The sequence below is a fragment of the Odocoileus virginianus genome, chromosome 3, assembly GCF_023699985.2.
Source record: "Odocoileus virginianus isolate 20LAN1187 ecotype Illinois chromosome 3, Ovbor_1.2, whole genome shotgun sequence".
Lineage (NCBI taxonomy): Eukaryota > Metazoa > Chordata > Mammalia > Artiodactyla > Cervidae > Odocoileus > Odocoileus virginianus.
This window is the reverse complement of record NC_069676.1, coordinates 46742583-46768027: the sequence shown is the minus strand read 5'-3', so window position 1 is coordinate 46768027 and position 25445 is coordinate 46742583. Positions and strand designations below refer to the sequence as shown.

The window sequence follows — 25445 nt, the reverse complement described above, 5'->3', positions numbered from 1 at the left end:
AAAGTTAAGCTCCTCTGGAGTTCAAAACAAGAACAAAGGGCAACTGTAAATAAACTAAAAACCACAGTTCTACATTAGAACAGGACAAGATAAAGGCTTTCTGAAGCAAATACCCTGAGTAAATTCCCTCCAAAGCAATCTTAACTTATAAAATTATGGGGAAAGGACAGGCTAGAAAAGTGTGTGTGGGTGTACGGGAAACAGACACACAAATAGACAGGAAAAGAAAAAAACACACAGAGAGGGAAGGCTTATTTTTTCTAACTTAAGCCTAGGAAAAACGTGAGATATTATGAGAGATTATATTGCTCCTTTAAAACAAAGGATGTTGCTATGTTAGTGAATATACACTTCTCCCAGAACACTGTCTGGCATAGATCAAACAAGGTATTTGAACTGGGTCTGAATCCCAACTTGGCTATTTGGTGTGACCTCAGGTTGCTTCAGCTCTGTTTTCTCTTCTGTAAAATCAGAATACTATCTCCCACCCCCACTGAGCTGTTTTGAAAATTAAATGAGGTAAAAAAAAAAAAAAGAAAGAAAGAAAATTAAATGAGGTAATAAATACAAAGCTCAACAATTATTTCTGTGCCCCTTCTACTTTCCCACCTACCTCCTCCAACTCTTAAAACTATTCAGAACATTGTCATTGCTCTCACATCCATCATTTCTTAATTTTCAGAAATAAGGTCATATTAGCAAGTTTCCTAAAGGAGGAAAAATTGACTTTTAATTTCTAGTGATGAAGCAGTAAAAGAGGTGCCTCCTTTACTCCAATCTCCATAGTGCAGAAAGTGGTAAAAACTGATCCTTTTGTGATAACAGCTACAAGCAAAGCTATAGTTCCCCTTGCTGGGGGCTTCTCAGGTGGTGCTAGTGGTAAAGAACCTGTCTGCCAAAGCAGGAGATGTAAGAGATGCAGGTTCAATCCTTGGGTCAGGAAGATTCCCCTGAAGAAGGGCATGGCAACCCACTCCAGTATTCTTTGCCTGGAAAACCCCATGGACAGAGGAGCCTGGTGGGCTACAGTCCATGGGGTTGCACAGAGTCAGACATGACTGAACTGACTTAGCACGCATGCACAGCTGGGTATTTTAGCTTTTCCATGTGATTTTTAGAATTGAGAGGGAGAGACCCCCCAGTGAGGGGTAGGGCGGGAATTAAGCCAATCTGAAGTTCCTCCAAGTTTGGAAAAATCTGTCATCTTCCTCATATATCCTATTTACAACTTCTCATCCCCAAAAGCCCATGCCATACCGTAAGAATGGCTTCCAATCACAATGCCATAGCAGAAGATACTAAGTCCTCAGAAATTTAGTTATGGAAACATCTCTATAAGCCTTCAAATGTTCTCCAAGAAGACTCAAAAGATAAAGTTATATTTCTCCTAAAAATAATATGAAGGTTTGGGTAAACTCCAGGAGCTGGTGATGGACAGGGAGGCCTGGCATGCTGCAGTCCATGGGGTTGCAAAGAGTCACACACGACCGAGCGACTGAACTGAACTGAAGGGTACTTCTAGTAAGTTCCTTGGCCAGAACTTTTACTACCTTTAGGTCCAGAAAAAAAAGAACTCTTGCCAGTCCAGAAAAGGGACACGGTTTATCTCTGTAAATTACATAATTTACCCATTTCAGGTATCTTTATTAATGAAAGAATTTTTAAAAATTTCTATCTTAAATCGCAGATATACAAGAATCTGTACTGCACAATAAGAACAGAAATCACAATGTGTTTACATCATTAGGGTGGGATGGGGGAGGTGTTTCAACATACTTGAAAATACTAACACAGGTGGTATATCATCAGGTTGTACAGCAAGATGGGTGATTATTTTCTACTCTGTGAGGGTTTTCTTTTTGAACTTTCTATAATGAATGTATTTTTAAAGAAAAAAGTCCTCAAATGATTTTAAAATGTAAAATATCCTTAATTCATGCTTGTGACACATAAAACTCAGGTTTTCCTAGAAAAGAGTAACTTAAAACACTCCAAAAAAAGCCTGTATGCAAAATTTCTTTTTTTAGAAGTATAAAAAAACCCCATGGCTACTAGTGTCAGTGCTAGAAAGGAAAATTAGCATTCATTATGAAATAAAAGCTTTGTAAAATCAGCTATCTTGAGAAACTTATCCAAAATATGGAAAAGCAAGGAGTAAAATAAAGAAGGGGCCCATTTGCAGCCCCAATCTCACAGTTATTTTTTGTTGAGTTGCTGCAGGACAAGTTCAATTATTATACAGACCTTAATAGATATTTCTTAAATAGAACATTTTATAAAAGCATATTTTTTTTATCAACTGCCAGATCCAAAAAGAAAAAAAGGTATCTTTTTTTTTTTTTTTTTTTTGGGAAAAAAGGTATCTTAAAACATCCACCCAAATATGCTTTTGAAGCCCAACAAACACAGTTCAGAATTAAAACAACAGAAGCATCCAGGAGAAGAGTTAAAAGCCATTTATCATCTTAAGCATGTTCCAATTATTTATTCATTTCATGATCAATTTCATGACCATATGTGGAATTCTGATTCCCCCTCTCCCACTAATTTCCTGGATGACTTGCTCAAGTCACTTTCATCTATTTATTTCAAAATGATTTTAACTGGCTAAAATTTTTCATCCTCTCAGTTATCTCATACTATCCTTGTTAACAATGGCAGGCTCAGTCTTTAAAACTGCCCTATTTATCACACTCCTTTTAGATTTCTAAAAAGTGACTAAAACTCTGGTCATAACAATTTTAAAGTCTTTAGTTTTCCGGTTCAAAATAACCTTAAATCATATTACTCTATAGAGGGTATTATTCGGCCACTAAAATTTATGTTATAGTAGAGTACTTAAAGATACTGAAAGCTGTTCAGGATCCATTAAACGAAAAAGGTAAAATTGAGCAAAACATAATTCTACCCATGTCAATACATTCATCAAAGACACGGGTGTAACTATTGTTGATTCTTGTAGATGTATGGCAGGGAACCACAGAATTCTATAAAGCAATTATCCTTCAATTAAAAAACTAAATAATTTAAGTGGCAAAAAAAATGCAGACTTCCCTGGTGGTCTGGTGGCTAAGACTCCGCACTCCCAATGCATGGGGCCCGGGTTTGATTTCTGGTCAGGGAACTAGATCCCACATACCACAACTAAGGCTAAATAATTTTTTTTTTTTTTACACTGGAAGGTCTAGATCAAAATATTAACCATTGACTTCATCTATGGGTAACCACAAAACTATAACTGATTTTTACTTCTTTTTTTGCTCTATCAAAAACATGTTAACTGCAGAAAATTAACTTTTGCTAAAGGAATTTTTTAGTTCTACACAGAGTATCCAGAGGAAGACTAGGGAAAAAAAGCAAGTAACCAACATCACAGTTAAGTCTGTTACAAACTGCCCTATACTTAACAGATGAGCATTTTAACACAGGAGAAGGCAAAAAAAAAAAAAAACAAAAAAAACCCAGCCAGCCCTAAATTTGAATATCTAGAACTTCCCTATCACAGGATTCCTAATTCTTGAAAGTTACTTGTTCATCACTTTAGTTCCACTGATAAACTTACTTTATACCAAATTTTCTAAATTTATCTGATTAAAGGATCTCAGCGAAAACTGTTAACGGTTTTAATTTCTTTGTTATCATTCCACCAACTTTCTTTTTATAAAATAATAAATTGACAGGACCATGTCTTCATAAAATTATTTGCCAACTTCAAGGTAATCAAGGATTAGCACGCATTTTCCAACCTGTCCCAATCCCTTCCCCCCAGTCCTCAAAATTTCTAAATTCATTTTCCATGATCTGGTAATAAAGTAAGACATTTTCCACGCTCATCAATGAAGACAAACTGGCAGTATACTTGCAAAGAAAAACAGATTTTATAACATAGTACTTATCGGAAGGAACCAACGGTGGAATGTATCTGTCATAATTCACACGCCCTATGACACGCAGATGAGCATGAATAAAACAGTTAATCCTCTTCGCCTTCACCTTTCCATTCATCAATGAGGGATATTTGGCAAAAACCACAGACCCCTGGATGACACCTCCATGGCTGTAGAAAAACTGACCATGATTCAAAGAATTTCTGACAGATGCTTTAAGAGAACTTTCCTGGGATGCCATTTTTAATCCACAAAACTGTTTATCTTTAGAAAATCAACCCAGAATATTTAATATCATGTTATTTAAATACTGTAAGTCAGTCCATCTGAACCAGTTCAGGGAACACCTAGAAAAATTCTCAAACTACACCCTTCTCCATCCACTGTGGGTGAGAAAAGAAGTTTTGAATTTCTACTTTTTCTAGTAGACAGAATGGATTTTTTTTTAAAAATTAAAATAGAGTACCACACATATTCATGTTCTCATTTTCCTTACTAATTCAAGTGTGCCCTGCTGCTATTCAAAATCACTCCAAAGAGAGGCACTTACTTCCTGATTACACATTCAAATAAATGCATAACATGCATTTCAACTTGGAATCACTTTCTTAAGAAATTAACTAGTAGAAACCACGTTTCTACATCATGGTTGAAGTCAAGCCAAAGTCAAAAATTCAGTACCTAACTTCCTCAGCTACACTGTACAAATATATTAAGGCAGGAATATTATCCACTGTATCTTAAAAGTATCATTATCCTGATTAGTACTATTATTTTTGTGAGTTTAACAAGACTTTAAAAAAAGGGAGGAGCAATTTCAAAATGACAGGAAACATTAGAATTTAATAACTTCATTCTCCTTTCCTCACTCTCAAGATGGCTACACCGGAACCCAAGTCTCTGCAAAGTAGAATATGGTCACACAAGGACAGTGATCCAGAAGTGGACAGCATCCCTGACACATCCCAAGTGAAAGAAAATACAGCCTTCACCCTAAAGACTTACAGTTTAAGTCAAGCAGACAACTTTAAGACATAAAACACCTGGATGACAACTAGTTAATGATTTTTGGAATTTATATTTTGCTTTTCATGCTAAAGTTAAATGAAGAGCAACAGAAAATGGATTAAATAGAGTGGAGGAACAGGGGTCAATAATGAGCAAGTTTTAAATTAATCACAGTCCTCAGGAACATATGAAGGGTAGGAATTGGAGTGGGAGCCCTTTAAACAACAGATACAGCCATCACAGGATCACACAAAAAGAGACATCCACAAAAATAAGCAGTGAAAACAGGACGAAAAATCTACTGAGATAGCAAGGGGAAAAGGAAGGATAACAAATGAGAAGGCAGAACTTAAAGCAAGAGTATGAGAAAAATCAGCTGATTTCTTGTTAAGTTTAATGAAGAAAGTGATTACACTAGTCCGGAAACCTAATTAACTTAAATTTAATCTTTTTCAAAATGTTAAATGTTTCTCTGCTATTGCACTTCCATAGCATCATTAACACTTTTTGAAGCCTGTACTTAATATTCCAGGGTAGGAATACTTGTCATTTTTCTCCTGTGAAAAATTAAAGAGCCCATGTATAAGATCCAGCTCATGCTTCTAACCTGAATAAAACCACACTAACAGCACCAGGCAAATTAAAATGCAGTCTCTCTCACACACCCACACAAAGCTCCTCGAAGCTATGTTTCAAGTCTTCACATCAGGAACTTAGCAAGCCCAGACTTCACTCTGTCTCCTGTCTACCTCTCAAATCCTACTCGAAACAGTCACTGGCAGCTGCTTTGTCCTGATCACAGCTGCCTTTTAACATCTATCTTGCAGGCTGCCTATATTAGATGTGGATACATCAGTCTAAAGCTGTCAACATCTGCACTGGACAGGAGACCAATTTTCACCTCCTTCAATCTGACTCTAGTCAGTTGCCAGGGAGAAAATTATGCCTCAAGAGCCTGACAGCTTGTGCTCAATATTCTTTGTCAGGAATAAAATACATCATTATTTTTCCTAAAACTGCCTTGCCAAGATTTACAATAAAATAAACACACACACACACAAACATGTACAATCATACATATACTTGTGGGTGCACACATATTTCTCCATATGTATACATCATTTTCTCCCTTTATACAAATCATTCACACACATAACAAGGAAGAAGGCCTCTCTGTCCTCAATTTCACTACATAATTACTAAGATAAATAAAAGAATTGTCTCTTAATAGCAATTTAAACCCTCACTGCCTATCCCTTCTTTATGACAATGTCCTTAAAAGACAGTTTTATCAAGTACTTCTGTACTTCCAAGATTTTAAAAGGCTAAGAAGACATCTGTGCAACAAGTCCACGTCACCAATGAACTATAACTGCTATGATCACAAGAAGCTGGTAAACTCAGCAGCTTTAACTATTGTTTTAGAAGACCAATAAACACTGCTTTCTTGCTCTAAGTGACAAGACACTTTCTACAGAAAAGAAAGTTCCTGTAACAACTGCAACTAAGTACTGAACAACACTGACTGTTCTCATAAGCTGAAGTCCTTCTACTCAAGGACAATGGGCTTGCATTATAATCAAAGTTTACCTAAAAAGGAATAATGATCTCAAAACCAGAACTGGAAAAGCCTCCCAAAAATCTTAACACAAATACTGCCTGACATAAACAGACATGAAAGGTGGAAAACTATAAGCCAAACATTAAAATGTTTGCTTTCTGTTTACTGAACAAGGACATTTAGTAAAAAAAATTTACTTATTTGCACCTTCTATCCACTTAGAAGGGGTATGAAGGTGTTACTATTAAATGGTTTTCCAATATTAGAGAAAATAAATCTCCAAATTTCAAATACTGGAGAGGATTATTGCAGTGAATTATCTAGATATTTTCATGTTGTTCACCATGTAAATAATAACACATACATGAGAGGTGACTGGGTGTAGTTAGTAGCAAGGCGGTCATAGAACAAAAATCAAAGCAAATTGCCTGAGAGGCAGTAAGAGCCATGGATTTAGCTGCAGTCTTTGCTCTATTCAACAGAACTCAACCACCTCTTCAAGGACTACCATAAATCAGGTCCCACTATTAATATCATTACAGACAGACATAATCATGTCTTGATTCTCAGCTCCAAGTTAATGTTACCTCTGCATACCAACAGACTAGCAATGAGAAACCTAGAAGATTAGCATCTCCAGGCCAATAAGCCAAGTCTCAATTTTTGAAAACTTGGCAGAATGCAAGTCAATAAGAAAAATAACAGGGATTCAACAAATCTGCAAAGGAGCACTATTATTTATAAATACTTATCACTGCCCTAAAGACTCACAAACACCATCATGTTTCAATATATTCATACACACAAAGAAATGGTCAACATCAATTACTGCAAATAAAGTGAATTTTTAAAAAGAAAGTAGCATTTTACACCTCTAAAGACAGCAAAAAATATTAATGAACTATCCCATTACTTGTCAAGAAGGATAATTTGCTTTCATTAAACATCATATTATTAATATTATATTCTGCATTCCTCCAGAGAACGGGGAGGTCCCCCATTCCTTGTGCCCCGGGGTGAACATGTGATCTACACTGGCTAAACAATCTCCTTTGGCAGTAGGAAGTGTTTCAGTGCCGAGCACAACCAAAGCAAAGCTAATGATAAGATATAAACACTAAGAAAAGTTATATCTGCTGAGATGAAAAAACTAGTATGACCACTTCAAACTAAAGGTGGGCATCTTATCCAATATGTATATATGGAAATAGAGGTAAACACAAGGAGGCAAATGATGAAGAAAATCATGCATCCTTTCAGTCAGTCACATCTGGCTGTGCTTGAACTCTGGATCTACTCTGGGAATTCCCAAACTAAAACTCCTAAGAATTTCCCAGGTGGCTCAGCGGTAAAGAACTCACCTGCCAAGCAAGAGACACAGGTTCAATCCCTGGGTCAGAAGATCTCCTAGAGAAGGAAATGGCAACCCACTCCAGTATTCTTGGCTGGGAAACTGCATGGACAGAGAAGCCTGGAGGGCTACAGTCCATGGTGTCGCAAAGTCAGACACGACTTAACAACTCAACAACAACAAAGACCTCAAAACTCTCTTTATGTTTAAACAAGTTTGAGTTGAGTTTCTGTATCTTGTAATTGGTGAGGTTATATGAATATTAAGCAAGACAGAGAGATATAACCCCGTATGAACTGTGCTATGCTAAGTCGCTTCAGTTGAGTCTGACTCTTTGTGGCCCTATGAACTGTAGCCTACCAGGCTCCTCTGTCTATGGGATTCAAGAATACTGGAGTGGGTTGCCATGGCCTCCTCCAGGGGATCTTTCCGACCAGGGATTGAACCCGTGTCTCTTACATCTCCTGCATTGGTGGGTAGGTTCTTTACCACTAGTGCCACCTAGGAAGCCCTATTAGAGAACAATTTAGGGCTACATTTTAAAGTCCTAAAATCTATGTCCCTGAGGAAACTCTCTGAATGGTAGTTAGATGAGTACACATATATTGGAAATTCCTTCAAACTGTACACCAATCTATATACTTTGCTATATATGATGTAAATATATACTCTTCAGTTCAGTTGCTCAGTCGTGTCCGACTCTTTGCAGTCCGACTCCATGGACTGCAGCACACCAGGCTTCCCTATCCATCACCAACTCCCAGAACCTACTCAAACTCATGTCCATCATGTCAGTGATGCCATCCAACCATCTCATCCTCTGTCAACTCCTTCTCCTCCCGCCTTCAATCTTTCCCAGCATCAGGGTCTTTTCAAATGAGTCGGCTCTTTGCATCAAGTGGCCAAAGTACTGGAGCTTCAGCATCAGTCCTTCCAATGAATATTCAGGACTGATTTCCTTTAGGATGGACTGGTTGGATCTCCTTGCTGTCAAAGGGACTCTCAAGAGTCTCCAACACCACAGTTCAAAAGCATCAATTCTTTGGTGCTCAGCTTTCTTTATATACTCTTAATGTTTTTTTAAAAGATCTGTGAGCCCTATATTCATATTCCAGGAAATGTATCTTAAAGATATAAATTTTTTAAAGGGAAAACATTACATGTATAGTGTTCACTTACGACATCATTTTTATATCAAAAACATAAAAATAACTAAGTCCAAAAATAGGGAAATGATACAATAGAAAGTATATAGTTTTAAAGATTATAAATACCAAGGTTATACTAAATCATAAAAAAATGCCTGTAATTAGTTTAAAATTTTTAAAAGAAAACAGTAAAATGGTATAAGCTAGAAATAAAAGGCATATATGTAGCCAAGGAATTAAAAAGAAACACAAAACTAAATAAAGACGATTTATAATAACTCCCCAAAAATGTAAATCTAATAAAATATAGAGGATATATGTATTGTATATATACATGGTGCTAAACACCAATGAAAGAAATTTTAAAAAGATATAAATAGACAAAAATGTATTTTGTTCATAAAAGACTCAACAGTAAAAATGTCGACTCTCCCCAAAGTGTGATGCAATCCCTATCAAAATCCCAGATTTTCTATAGACAAGATTATCTAAGATTTACGGGGAAAAGCAAAAGAAAAAAAAAAAAAAAAAACTAGACTAGCTAAAACAATTTAGAAAAAAAATAAAGAGGGAGAAATCACTCAACCCAATTTTGAGACTCATAACTACAGCAATAAAGACTGTGAGCATTGGCTGAGGGAGAGACACATAGATAATAGAACAAAATAGAGAACCCAGAAATAATCCCACAGAAGTACAGCTTGACTGATTTTTTTCCCCAGCTGACTGATTTCTAACAGGGTGCGCAACTCAATAAAACAGTCTTTTCAACAAACGATACTGGAACAACTAGATGTTCACAAAGGAAAAAAGAACTCAACCTAAACCTCACATGCCATGCAAAAATAATCCAAAATGAGCCCAAGAGTTAAAAGTAAAACATAGAATTTCTAAAAGAAAATAGGGGAAAATCTTCATGAGCTAAATAAAGCTTGTTAAAGAACTCTTAGACATGACACCAAAAGTATGATCCATACATTGGGAGAGGGGGATCAATAAATTGGACTTCACCAAAATTAAAAACTTAGTATGCTATTTAAAACTTAGATCTGTTAAGAGAATGAAAAGACAGGCTACATCGAAATCATGGAGTACTCACAGTATACCTCCTTGTAATTAAAAAGCTACAAACTATTGATATACCAACTGGAGGGCTCTCAAGGGCAGCATGTTGAGTTGTGTGTGTGTGTTGAGGGGGTGGGGGTGTGGGGAGAGCCAATCTCAAAAGATCATACATTGTATATGATTCCATTTATACAATATTCTTGAAATGACAGAATTAGAGATGGAGACAGATTAGATGCCAAGGGTGAGGGATGATGGGGAATGTAAGCAACATGGGTATGATTGTAACAGGTATCAAGAGGAAGAGCTTTGTGGTGATCGAATAGTTGTGCAGAGGTGGTTGTACAAATCTTCACAGGTTAAAACGAGAGAACTGCTGTGCCAAAGTCAATTTCCTGCTGCTGACATAGTACTATAGTTCCATAAGATGTAACCATTGGGGAAATGGGGAAATGGTACACTGGACTACTCTATATTTGCAACTCCCCATTAATCAAAATACTTCCCTGGTGGCTCAGACGGTAAAGCGTCTGCCTACAATGCGGGAGACCCTACTTCGATCCCTGGGTCAGGAAGATCCCCTGGAGGAGGAAATAGCAACCCACTCCAGTACTCTTGCCTGGAAAATCCCACGGACAGAGGATTGTGGTAGGCTACAGTCCGTGGGATCGCAAAGAGTCGGACACGACTGAGCGACTTCACTTCACTTCATTAATCAAAATTAAAAGCTTTAAAAAAAAGTTACTTAACTTTTTATTAGTGTAAATACACACTGAAGTAAACAATGTAATTTTTAATCTGACAGAAGACTGCACAGCAGGATCTCAGAGTGGCTTCAAGTTAATGAGAGTACGCTAATGTTAGGTAATTCACCTGGAGTTCTTAGTAGCTCACACTGCCTCAATATATACCCTAAGTGATTCATGTCTGAGGAAGGCATTTTAATTTTTCACATACCAGGTCCCTCAGCTTTATCTATAAGGAGCAGCCAAGTACACAGGCCAAGCTGGCAGTAAAACTGCATGCACGCGTGTGTGCTCAGTTGCTAAGTCGTGTCCAACTCCTGGCAACCGCATGACTGCATGACAACTGGCCAATTCTCCCTCTCCAGGATCTGCTGCAGCAGTCCCTTCCTTAACAGCACCATCTCACCTCCCACGACCCTAATGGTTTCCTGACTGTTAGTCCAGCCTCCAGGCTCTCCCCCAACCCCCTTAAGGCTTCCTGTACACACCTGAGAAACTAATCTCCCCTAAACACCACTCCTTTTCATATTCCATGTTATCCAGATGGTAGAACTTCTTAAAACAGGAACAAAGTTAAGGAGACATATTTCAGTTTAATTTAAGAAGAAAAAGGCGTTAAAAATAAACACAAAGCAATGTTGGAAAAAGCTGCTTCCAGAGGTGCAAGTCCTGTGTCACTAGACACATTTAAGTATATGGGAACCTGAACCTGGGAGACCTATTCCAGCCAGAGAACTAACTCAGAATCATTTCCCTGATAGTGCGTCCTTCTTCACTTGACATTCTAAGTCACCCTCTAAAACCTAGCTCCAAGCTCTTTTGTATCCAACCTCTCCTCCCAGCACTCCTCTCCAGTCAGAGCCTTCACTGTTCCCCGTGCACATCTTGCTTTGTCTGCTGCTTCTTACCTGAATGACTTTTTCTCCCTCCCTTCTTTTACCTTTCAAGATCCAGTACACCTTCAGGAAGCTTTTCTAATCTCATGCGCACCTTCCTATTCCATTCCATTCTTTGCATGCTATTCATGCTATTAATTTTTTATGTCCGTATGTCCTAATTATAAGCTCCGAGACAAAAAAACAGTAAAAACACCCTCCTGTCTGACAGAAGACAGTCTCTCTCTCCTTTTTTAAAATTATTTTAGCCACTCTGCACTACATGCTCAGTCTTAAGTTTCTTGACCAGGAATCAAGCCCAGGCCCCCTCCAGTGGAAGCAGAGTCCTAACCAATGAACCTCCAGGGAATTCCCCAATACGGTCTCTCTTCACGAGAGACCGCACATGGTCACCCAGCCCTTTCCCGACTCTGGCCTAACACAAGCTTCTCCCCAGGAAATCCACTGTTGTGAACCTGCAGCACACCAATCAGCTGCCCCTTTGCTGAGAAGAGTATCTTTAGAAGCCATGTGAGGATATAAGAATACATAAAGGTGTACCTAAGACTCTTGGGACCTTCTCCCTCATTCACCCAGAAATGCCCATGAGCTGTAGGGAAAAAGTTACTGATGCAGCAGCAAGTCTCTGTTCTTGGCCTTTGAGATCTACTGTAAATTGTAGCTAATGGATTAAAAAACACTGTTCTAATAGAAACCATTCCTCATCACTTAACTTCCTATTTATTACTATCATCACTGGTCCTCCTTTTAAAATGCCTCCCCCCTTTTCAAACAAATGTCAATTAGGCTTTCCCATCTCTGCCTCTTGGATGTCCCCTAACCAGTTAAGAGCCCTCTTTTTCTTATCAGAGCCCTAGTGAAGTATCCATGAAATACTTTTAGATACTCTTTGCAACACGCAGGTATTGTTAAAGTACGTATGTATAAGGAAAGGCTGTTAATGGGTATGAGATTTATTTTGGGAGTGACGAAAATGTTCTGGAATTAAATAATGGTGAAGCTGCACAATTCCATGAATATACTAAAAACCACTGAATCATATACATTTTAAAATGGTGAATTTTATGTTAAGTGAATTATCTTTTTTTTTTTAAAGGTAAGATTCTCCACCAGTATCCCCGTACTTACATCTGACATGGGGCGAAAACATCTTAATTTTTAAGAAACACCTTTTCTCACATACTTCTTTGGAGAACATGGTCAATTACCTTCCTCAAACATTTAAGTGCCTATCATAGACAGGTACCATGATAGCTGCCACAGAAAACAGCTGTCAGACCATCACAGAGCCTATGCTGCTGGAGCCGAAGAGGGGAAGATAACCAGCTATTTAACTATCACTGTGCCAAGAGCTAGGAAGAAAAAGTATAAAGATAAGAATGACCTAATCAGAGTGGGAAATGTGGGGGTGGGCAGGGTCCCCAAAAACACATCTCTAGGAGACACATGTAAGCTTCAGCCCATATCAGGTAGTTAACAACTAATTTGGACTGACAAGCAGTACAACAAAACCCCTGTTTCACAGGGGTTTTGAGGCCATGCAATTGATACCTGGCTCCCATCCACCATAGGAGACTCACCTGGTCTTGAGGTAAAGCAACCCTGCATTTATGTATGTGTATGTTTCACCCACTGACAGTGTTATGATAAGGTTTTAGTGTCCTCACAAATGTTTGTGTTTATTATTCATGTAATCAGGGGCAAATACAAAAAGAAAATTAAGTGATGCTGAAAAACTGCATACATTCAAGTCTCTGATTATTAATGATTGCACAGAATAGCACAGACAGGGCTTATACAAGCTCAAAAGACATAGAAGGTTCAATTTTTGGCTCAAAAGTATTATGAATAAGAACCTAAATCAACTATTTATTCAAGACAGTAAGCTCACATCTTTAGCCGGAGATCAGAGATCAGCTAACTATGGCCTGTGGGTCAAGTCTAGCCAATCCACTGTTTTCATAAATAAGTTTTACTGGAACAAAGCCATGCCCATTTGTTTTTACACTGAATAGCTGCTTTCCCAACACAACTGCTGAACTCAATAGTGTTAAGAGAAACCTTATTGCCAATAAGGTCTAAAATCCTTACTACTTGGCCCTTTATGGGGAAAAAAAAAGGCCAACTTGTACTGGATGAAAGTAGCCCACACTGATTCAGAACAAAAACATCTTTTTATATATCCTTTAGCAATTAAAGGATGTTCCAATGGATAAGCAACAGACTTGAAATGCAAAGAACTCTACTTCATTAGTCAATCCACTACAGAGTTCTTGATAAATCATAATTACTCTATATTTTATGTACCAGTAAAATTCAGAGCAGTTAGGTCAGAGTTTTCCATAAGTGCTCAGGACTGCTGAAAGCAGGCCTGGGAGAGGTTTTTGTATTAATTATATATTCCTGCACAATAAATTACCCCCAAATAAGTATCTTAAACATTATCTCACTAAGTTTTCTGTGGGTCAGGAATTCAGGGTTGGCTGGGGCTGCCATCATCTGAAACTTAACTGTAGTTGGATGATCTTCCAAGGAGGCCTGGTTACATACTTGGTAAACTGGTACAAGAGACATCAGATCCTCTCCACAAGACCTCCTGAATGTCCTCATAACCTAGCCAGCTTCCCCGCCCCACCCCCGAGTCAATAATCCATGAGAAAGAGATAGGAAAACACAACATTCTCCTTATGACTTTGCTTCGAAAGTAGATAGTTTAACTTCCACACCATATTCTATTCTTTATAGAACTAAATAAGGGTCTCTAAGTACAACACATATTCAAGAAAATCAAAGTTAGGCCTCATTTTTAAAGGAAAAGGTGTTAAAGAATCTTCATATATAAACATCACTTCAGGGTTTCAAATGAGTAAATAGCTTCAACAACATAACCTACAAGGTTCGGTTGACTCAAGAATCTGTGCTTAACCATTATCATACCATGTATTTTGTTCTATTTGTCATAGGAGAGAGACTGCATCACTATTTGTTAACAATCACCAAAGAAAAAAGTAAGCCAACAGAAGAAAGGCAAAGCACTTCAGTTTTTCACATCTGACACAGTAACAATGATGGGAGGCAGTTATACATTTGCTTTAGTTTTAGTTCTGTTTTCCTGCAAAGAGAAGGAAAATTATGGAGACTAGATCATGAACACATCAAAAATAATTGCAAAGCTGTACCAGAACAGATAAGCATTTATGATTCAGTGCCACATAAAAAAATTTTCTCAGATACAAACAAAAATAACAGAAACTGAAATTTAGATATGTATTCACAATTGGGAGGAGTGGGGTTGTGCTTAGGAGGGTGTATTATATCACGATTGCAACAGATGTGTATCAGAGTAACTTCTGGAACAAGAAACATATATAGTAGGGGAAAAAAGTTATTTGTTACAATTCAACTTATTTTGAAAATAAATGTCTTTGTAGACCCATGAACACTTGACCAAATTCACCTGTTAATACCGTTTCAATACGGGAAGCAAGAAGACCAAGGAAGCAAAACTTTCTCATTGAGGGCAGAGAAATAACAGTCATCCTGATTTCCTCAACAAAAAGCTCAAAAATGGTCCTGAATCAGACAATTAAATCACTTTAAATTCATTCAAAATTCACTCTGCCAGGTTGAACAGTATCCCCCACCAAAATTTACATCCTCCCAGAATCTGTGAATGTGGCCTTATTTAAATAGAGGGTCCTTTTAGATATAACCAAATTAAGATGAGGTCATCCTGGATTAGAGTGGACCATAATTCAATGACCAACATCCTCATAAGAGGGAACTTGGCAACACAGACACATGGAGAATACCAGGTGACAAAAAAAGTCAGATACTGGAGGGACCTGTCTACCTGTCAAGGAACACCAAGGATTGCCAGCAACAAGCAAAAGCCAGGAAAGAACATGGAACAGTCTTTGTCTAAGGCCCCAAGAAAGAATGAATCCTGCTGACACCTTGATTTCAGCTATCTAGACTCCAGAATGCCAAAAAAAATAAATTTCTGTTGTTCTAAACTACCAAGTTAGTAGTCATTTACTATAGCAGCCAGAGAAAACTAACACATCCACTCAGCTAGGATTATGGAATTTAAGTAATCTCACCATTTTCAGTATTAGAAATATTTATTCACAAACTCAGAACAATAGGAGATAGCATCTCCATTTAATGCCTTGCCCTTTTTGGGTACTGTCACAGGGATGAATTTGACTTAAGCCCCCACTGGACTATGCGTACTGCCATCAGCCAGAGGGCTACTGAGGCACTCCCGAAGGCCAGCAGAACACACGCAGAGCATGAAGTCAGATCGCCTCAGCTGACAGCCAACAGCCCTTAAAAAAAACAAAAAAAAACCTATGTTTCTGTTGAGGTCCTCCTGCTGGACCAGAAGTTTAACAAAAAACTACAGGTTTCAAGAAGTTATTCTTTCAGATTTAAAGTCCTCTTATCTAGATAAGCAAAAAGGACCTACTATAGAGCACAGGGAGCTCTGTTCAATATTCTGTAATAACCTAAATGGAAAAAGAATTTTTTAAAAAAGATACATGTATAATTGAATATTTTTGCTGTACACATGAAACTAACACTGTTCATCAACTATGCTCCAATATAAAATAATTTGTTTAAGAAAATAAAGTCCTCTTATCATGATTATTGCATCATAGTGATGGCAGTTTTTCTAACAGTAACCAGTGGTAAGCTGTGGGTTACCATTTCACTTCTTATTACTTCTGAGTTTCCCAAAACATGTTTCCTTTAGGCTCACATTTAAATTATTTTAATCTCAAGTCAGTGCAAATATGCATGGCTGATTTGACCTATCAGTCTGACAGAAAGACACACTGTCAAGGTTATTTTCAGAATTGCTAAACATTTTTCTATTTTATCATCCCTTTATCTTTAGCACACACTAACATATATTAGACAGGATAAAAGATGAACTTCTGCCCCATATATTTCCCATCAAATTGTGCTACAACATTCCTACAACTATTACTTGGAACACTGAAGAGAACTGGATTCAGATTCTCCAAAAATGATGTTCCTTTGTTAATCACTCCTGATTAAAGCTTAAGCCAGTACAACTTAATACATTTCCAATAAGTGAATATTCGTAGTTACTTGAGCAACTGGCAACATATAAGAAAGAAAATACTGACCGCAAAGTCACCTTCAAGGATTATTTTTCTAGAAAAACCTGGCTCTCTCCATATGAAAAGTGGCATTGACCTACCTTGTTTTCGAACATCTTCTACAGCAGCTACAAGCTCCTCCTTGAGAAACTGACTCTCCTTTGCAATTTTATCCCCCTTCTCCAAGAAATTCTCAGTTGCTTGTTCAACAGATGCAGCCAAAACATGGGCCTTCTTAGAACGACCTCTCTTCTTATTAGAGGGCCCCTTGCTATTGGTGTTTACCAAGGTTGTAACCTAAACGTTTCAATTTTGAAAATTAAACTGTAGCCAACCAAAATTAAAAGAAAGGAAAAAAAAAAACCCACAAAGAGTAACATCTTTACAGATAGCAAGAATAAATTACTCATAGTAAAATGAAACATCACATTTATGACAGTCTAGTAAGTTATTAACAAATAAGATAAAACTCTCTCCATATTTAAAATATTCAGCAGTGATACTCCATATTTCATTTCCAAAATAATTTAGCTATCTCAATATGTAAGTTAAGAAACATAATGAATGTTTTAATTTCTCAAACATGATCATTAGGCTTTTAAGCTTCATTTTACAGATTAAAAACTAACAACAAACAAATTACACGTCTCTATTATGTCATCAAGAAGTTTAGAAAGAGGTTAACAATGAATTTTGGAGCCCAAAAAAATAATTTATTTATATTTTAAAATATTTTATATTTACACTTAAAATATCTTTATTTATATTTAAAATATTTATTTTCTTGAGTTCCAAAATCACTGCAGATGGTGACTGCAATCATGCCACTACCTCTCATTTTCGTGCTCAAGTACAATGTCTGTCTCCCTCACTCAGACACAGACATTTGGCCAAAATGTGCCAAAACACTACACGTGCACAGCAAGTTGCTAACAGTTTAATGAAATGTCATCACATTGTGATATCTGAATTTGTAACAGAACATACCAAACCTACGCTCTCAAATTAAACAATCTTCTAACTGATCCTGGACAACAAAAGGTGTATTAAGCGAGATGAACAGACTTAATAGTCAAGGTTCCATATCCTATCTTTCTTAGAAATACTTTTAAGTATTAAGTGGTATGCACTGCATACCCCTAGCCCCTATTACTGCCAATCAAAACTGAAGAAAATGGCAGCAAATATATTTCTAAAAGGCTAAATGAATCCACACATAAATATTTAATTATTAGTGGCGCCAAACTGTCTCATTACCATCAGCCTAAACTCAACGATTCAAATTAAGACTTTGAACTAAACAACTTTGCCCTGTGTTTATTACCCAGGTCATGGAACCATGGAATGTTATGGAATCATGTTACAACAACTATGTATGTGTTAGCAGATTCTTACCTGGGTAACAAGAGGCTCTAACAGTCTTTCAACTGCCAGAGTCCTGATCTCTAGACTTTTGGGGTCCCATTTGAAGTTTATGTTGCCTGTGTGGACAGCAGTCATTTCTGAAAGAGAAACAGCCAGTCAAGCAAATAGCAAACACACATATGAAACACAAAAAATCTTCTCCTACTCAAGGACTTTTTTACACCAGGAAAGTTACAATCACCACAAGATGAAAGGAATTCTTACCAGCCTGCACATGAGGGCCCAGTAACTCTTAAAACCCCTTACACATAAGATTCTGAACTTACAAACATTATGGGTACTATAAGAGGGCATTCCCAATCATGAGCTTTTCCCCTCGGGCTTCTCTGGCACCAAGGCATTCTACCTCCAGTTTTTTCATACTAACCTAGAATCAGGATGAAAAGCTGAAGGGAAAGAAGGCTAATACAGAAGATTCTGATTTGTCTTATTCCACAATAGTTATAATACACTTATTATCTAAAAGGTAAACCTCACTTCATTTTCTGATGGATTCTTAGAGAATATCTTATCTTACTGTATTAAAACCTAACACTTCAGTCTACTGTCTTCTGCACCTACAGCTACTGTCACTCACAGCCTGAAGAAATTTCAAGTCACACTTAGTCAAGTATCACTGTATCACTGTCGAGGTAAACTTCCATTAGACAGAAGCTTTAAGACTAAGGGGAAAGACTTCAGCCATAATACCAGGCAGTTGGTGTTTGCTTCTAAAAGTAGTGCCTCAAAGATTAAACAGAAAAACAGGTGAGGTATGTAGATGAGGTAAACACTAATAAAAACAAGCTGTTCATAGAAATACAGACCTTAAAAGGGTGCATCCTTATGAATTTTTACCTCTTGATTTTCACTCTAAAGGAAAAATGAAGGTCCATGGAAAAACCTGGGTACAATGATGTTTATAAAAGCACTATATAATCATTAAAAACTGGAAACTACCTATATTTCAAAAAATAGACCACTGAATAAATAAATCACACAATCACAAAATGGGACACTGTGCTGCTCTTAAAAAACTACATTAACAAAATTTAGGAAGAAATAATAGCGTTCTCACTGCCCAGGTCTTTCTTTCTATTAAGTACTAATTCCTTTAAAAAAATTTTTTTAAAAAGGTATATTCCAGGTCTGATATATCCTACTGTGCAGAAAGCAAGGAAAGACACAATGACTAACAAGAGCATATTAAAAAGATACAAGAACCAAGGGTTCCACTGGCTAAATTCATAAGTTGAATAGCAAGAAGATGACTTTAACTGCCTACTGGACAGCTATCCTATGACCATGCATGGTCAGTCGTTTCAGTCGTGTCCAACTCTTTGCAACCCTATGGACCATAGGCCACCAGGCTCCTCTGTCCATGGGAGTCTCCAGGTAAGAATACTGGAGTGAGCTGCCACGCCTTCCTCCAGGGGATCTTCCCAACCCAGGGAATGAACCCATGTCCTCTTGCACTACAGGTGGAATTTTTACCTCTGAGCCACAGGGGAAGCCCTAAGGATCCTCAAAAGGAAAGAAAGGGGGTGAAAAAATTTCACCATAAATGTACAACAGAATTAGAAAATGACTATTTTGTAAACCCCAATGTAATAACTGATTCAAACTATGGCTATCAGTGGATATTAACACCATTAGGTTAGATTACTGGGGAACAGACTATTTGAAAGGTGCCAAAGTATCACCCGACGGTTTTACTTAACTAATCACAAAGGGGGCAAGACATACCTTTACAACATTGAGATCTAATGGCCATCTCCTTAGAACAAAGCTTGGCATTGCTAGTAATGCAACTCTATTATATGCCTCACATGCCATGCCTTGGCATGTGAAGTGCCCTATATTCCCTAAAAAGTATTCTTAATGAAAAAAAAAGTTTCAGATGTTTTTCAAGAGCCCCAGTATTACTATAAACTGAGCAATGTTAATTGTCCAAGAGCAAAATGAAAATTAAATATTTAACCTGAGTCTAATGAAGCCTCTGCATAGGGATTCTAAGCCTTTCTCAATGTATGGATCCCTTAAGCAGTCTAGTGAATTTTATAGACTAATATTGTTCAGTAGAAATATAATAAAAGCCACCTATGCAATTTAAATTTTTCTAGTAGCCACATTAAAAAGTAGAGAGAAACTGATGAATTAATTTCAATAATATTTATTAACACAGTATATCCAGAATATTATCATTTCATCATGTAACTAATTTTTTAAAATTACTGATTACATAAGATGGTTTACAAAGTACTAAGTGCTGGAAATCTAGGATGTGTTTTACACTTAAGGCATATTTACATTCAGACAAGTCACATTTCCAGTGCTCAGTAGCCACATGAGGATAGTGGCTTCAGTACTGCACAGTGCAGCTACAGATGCTTTCTCAGAATTTTTTTTTAATGCATGAAATACAATTCAAAGGATTACAAAGGAAACATATATGTTGAGATTTAGCTATCAAAAGCAACATATATGCTCTTTATTAACATACTAAATAAGACGTCAAGAATTCTGATAACTACTTCAAAGTAATAATGAACACACTTTCTCAAGATAGATTACAATTGCTTCATGTATGAAAAGCACTGAGATTCCTACTGTTGGGACAAAGTTATAGGTTCAACTGAAGTTGGAGTTTGTTTTCTATTGTTAATGATAAATTCCTATTAATAATAACAAAGACAAAACTTTTCCAATCCATATTCAGTGCAGGTTAAAAAACCCTAACCTGAACTGAATTTCATAGAAGAAGGGATACAGATGCATGTCAAATACCACAAGGGAACAGACAATTGGAATATAAGGCATTCTTATAAAACATTCTTATAAGACAAAAAGTCAATATGGGGGTATGGGACGTAATTTAGACAAAAAGACAGGAGACAAAAGAATCTAATGCAATACACATATTTCATTTGGATCCTGGTTTGAAACAAAAAGCTATTAAGAAGACATTTGTAGGAAAACTGGTAAATTTTTATATTAAATATTATATTAACTGGAGAAGAAAATGGCAACCAACTCCAGTATTCTTGCCTGGAGAACCCCATGGACAGTATGAAAGGCATGCTTGGGGTCGCAAAGAGTTGGACATGACTTGGCGACTGAACAACAACAAAGAAATTATGGAATTACTGCTCAGTTTCATAGGTGTGATAATGAACTGCAGCTGTATAGAAAAGGACTATTTTTAGGAGATGCGTACTGAAATCTTTAGAAATCAAATGTCAGGGTGACTGCAACTTTCAAATTCAGCAAAAGTAAACATACACAGAGAGACCACGAATTATTTAAAAATATTCATAACTGCTAAATCTAAATGTAGATCATGTGGAGAGGTTGGGTACACCTGAAATTTCTCATCTTAAAAAAGAAGAAAATGTTGTAGAGGTTAATGAGAAAATGTTCAAAATACATACTACTTAAGACAGAAAGCAGATTTCAAAAACCATATGAAGTATAACTGCAGTGGGATATATAAACCAAACATTAACAATGATGTTACATCTTAAGATTGCGGGATTACGAGCAGTGTTAACTTTCTTTTTTCACAACTGTATTCTCTGATTTTATAAAATTATAGGTATTTAGAAAGTTACAAAAAAAAAAAAGTTGCTTTTGTAATGAAAGAAACAGAATCTTTAGTTTACAAGGTGCAAAGAGGACAATACAATCCAAAGGCAAGCTTGATCATTACTCAACCACTTTGAACTTGTTTCCTCTTTTATAAAATAAGGCTATCATTTACTTAAAAAAAAAAAAAAAAGACTATCACTATCTTTAGAGGGCTTGTGTGAAAATTAAACAGACTATGATCCACTGAATAAAATGAATCCATGATAACACCAACAAAGAAGGAAAAGTTCTTCCATAATAGGAAATCAGATAACATATAGAGAAGGAGTAACACATATAGAAAAATCACCATTTAAGAAACCTCACAATATATTCAGGCAAGAATTAGCAAAGAATGCTAAAGCAAACAGGTGAAAAGTTTACTAAGAAACTGAATATTCAACCCAGTGCTCTGTGCCAACCTAGAGGGGTGGGATTGGGGGGAGAGGGTAGTTCAAGAGTAAAGGGATATACGTATACTTATGACTGATCCACACTGTTGTTGTACAGCAGAAACCAATACAACATTGTAAAGTAATTATCATCCAATTAGAAATAAATTTAAATAAAAAGGAAACTGAGTATTTACATAGTCTCATAATAACTCCCAAGAGATTACTGATTACCAAGAGGGGAAATAAAGTATTTAACTCTGCAGAGCAGAAACCTGGCAAACACCACCTTAGCCAAGTGACAAAAATTAACATCCCTAATAATGGGATAAATGGACATGATGTACTTCCTAATACAATGCAATGAGAAGGATACACCATTGCCTTCTGTGGTATTTCAAAGTTACATAATCCCAATCCTGTCACAAGGAAACATCATACAAACTCAAAGTAATGGATATTCTATAAAGTAACTAGCTACAGTCTTCAAAAATGTCAAGATAGGAAAAACAAAGAGGCTGAGAAATACTTCCAAATTAAAAGAGGCTAAAAAAAGACATGAAAACTAAACACAGTCATTCTGGACTGAAAATTGCACTAGGAATAAGAAACAATTGAGACAACTGATATAATTTGATCAGGGATTCTGAAATAGATAGTAAATAGTAATATATCGATGTTAAATTTTGAAAAATCCCATCATTGTATTGTAGCTATGTCCTTATTACACATAATGGGAATGATGTCTACACCTTACTCTCATATGGTTTAGAAAAAAAATAATGCATTAAATATACAAAGAAGAATGAAAAATAGGAAGCAGAAGGAAAAATGGGAGGGAGAAGAGAGATAAGGAACAGAGGGAAACTGAATGGAAGAATGAGGGATAGGGAGAAGGAAGGGATGGAGAGGGAGCAGTAGCAGGAGAGAGGGAGGGGAAGCAGAGGGGAGGAGAAGGGAGACAAGGGCGAGGAAGGAGAGGGAGGGAGAGAGACGTCCTGAAATGGCTGATGTAGCTGAGAACTGATTTTTTAAAAATTTTATTCCATTTTAATTAATGTTAAATAGCCACTAATGACTACCTTATCAGACAGTACAGTTCTAGACCCTCTACGAAAAGCAACAGATGTCTACATCTCATATTTGAATAATGACCAGGACAAAGTAGAACTGCACGTGTCTGTGACTAGTCCTCTCCTAACAACTTTAATGTAAAAACATCTGTATCCTCTCCCCTAAATGCATGCTTGAGGCACAAATAGATAAGACTCCCTTAGATATTGCTGAAAATATTACTGCAAGCATCATCTAACATTTCATGAAGACTTATGTAAGCATCAAAAATTCTAGAACCTGGGCTTCCCTGTTGGCTCAGTGATAAAGAACCCACCTGCCAATGCAGGAGACATGGGATCAATCCCTGGTTCAGGAAGATCCCACATGCCACAGAGCAACTAAGCCCCTTGCACCATCACTATTGAGCCAGCACTCTAGAACCCATAAGCCACAACTACTGAGCCCACGTGCCACAACTACTGACACACACACACTCCAGAGCCTGTGCTCCACAGTAAGACAAGCTGCCACAATGAAAGGCCCATGCAAGACAACTGGAGAGCAGCCCCGCTCAGCACAACTAGAGAAAAGCCCATGCCGCAAGGAACGCCCAGCGCAGCCAAATAAATGAACAAAATTAAATTCCAGACTCGCTGAAAATAGGATGCCAAAAGGAATGTAGATTTGCAAGTTTGACCTTCTGGTAACAAAGAATGCCAGTTTCCACGGAATTCATTTCATCTCAAGTAGGCAAATTTGCTCTCTCTATACTCATATTGTGTAAAGTCTATACTCTGGTTTTTAAAGGTTATTTGTCCACTAAACTGATCAATCCAAATGAGTAAACCTTAGGAGATGGGACTAGTCTATATTGCTACAGGACTGACAACTGTAGCTCAAGCCAATGTCATGAAATGTCAAGACATTTCAGAAGGAATGATTTTCCCCATGCATCCCACATTTCTGTATCCTAGCATTCCAGCCACTGTATCAACACAAAACAGAAAATCTTTCAAAAGTTGTAGAGGGAATGAGCCCAAAGACAACTCAAGTGAAGCTACTTGCAAGTAGACATGTAGTCACATTTTCACATTTGGATTTTAATTATTAAACAAGTACGACACAATTCACTTTCCCAAAGAAATACACTCATTTTTTCTTGAAATTTTTAAAAAGTCTTCATGAAAGGAGCCCAGAGAAAAACATTAGGTCAATCCTGCCTGGGGAAAGGCACTGAGCCTGAGGATTTGATCAGTTTTGAAAACCCACAAATCAAGATCCAAACACCGTACACATGCATTCTTATTGCTTTATAATTCATAGCTCAAGCCCAGTGAGCAAAACTGAAGACCAGGATGAGAATCCTTAGCTGAAAGACAGGGTTCAGGCCACAGAAAAGCTGCCAAGGAAAAGGAAAGCTGTTCAGAGGTAACTCAAAGAGGGAACAAGCTGCCCAAGGTGAGCCTGGGCAGACTGACCCAGTCCAGTCATGGGGTAAAAAGGCTTCAGACACTTGGAGAAAAATTTGAATTGCCATAGAGAAAGAACAAGAGTCCCCTGATTATCATACACATGTTGAAAAAAAGGATAAAAACATTCTCAAATAATGTCTTTTTGTCTTTTGTTTCCCTAATTTTGATACTCTGGGGTACAAAATAATTTCAGTTTCTTGTTAACTGGGAAAAAAAGGCAGAGTGTAAGCACAATAACGAAATTCAAACAACGCTGATCTCTCTGGGTCTGGGAACTGGTAAATGGGAAAAGCCTGTGTCCAGCTTCCCATGAACCCCAGTAGTCTTAAGGTTGGCAAATCGTTCAATTTTTTAAGAGATCTGAACATGCAGATTTTTACGTTAAATCTTCCAAATTTAATGTTAGAAACTTGTTTCAAAAAATTTTACCACTGTATGGGACAATTATGTCTGAGTACTATGTCTGCCCTTTCGGTCACCACTTTGCAGTCACTAAAGATTTTCCAATGAAGTCCTTTCTGATTACACATTCCAAAACTCCACATCCTCTTAAGTAATGTCTCTGAGAATGTCTTCAGCCTCCCCCATAAGATACACTAGATTCAGGTTCCCACTAAAGATGTTAAGGCAAAGGACTCACTCACTCACTTCCATTGAGAAACTTGAAATATACTGACACTTGAAAACTGAGAACCCAATT

General features: G+C 37.1%; 1 protein-coding gene across 6 annotated transcripts in view; it reads right to left on the bottom strand.

Annotated features, from left to right (window-relative positions):
* Positions 1-25445, bottom strand: part of CTNNA1 (catenin alpha 1) — a 320722-nt gene that overhangs the window by 128620 nt on the left and 166657 nt on the right. For 5 of the 6 annotated variants that reach the window (XM_020908383.2, XM_020908385.2, XM_020908382.2 and 2 more), the window contains 2 exons: positions 18190-18296; positions 16896-17091 (listed from right to left, as the gene is read on the bottom strand). In XM_020908383.2, coding sequence (XP_020764042.1) covers positions 16896-17091; positions 18190-18294 — 301 coding nt within the window. In that variant the 5' untranslated portion in view covers positions 18295-18296. Of the gene's footprint in view, positions 1-16895; positions 17092-18189; positions 18297-25445 lie in introns of those variants that run through there. The other variant, XM_070465442.1, reaches the window with a different exon arrangement.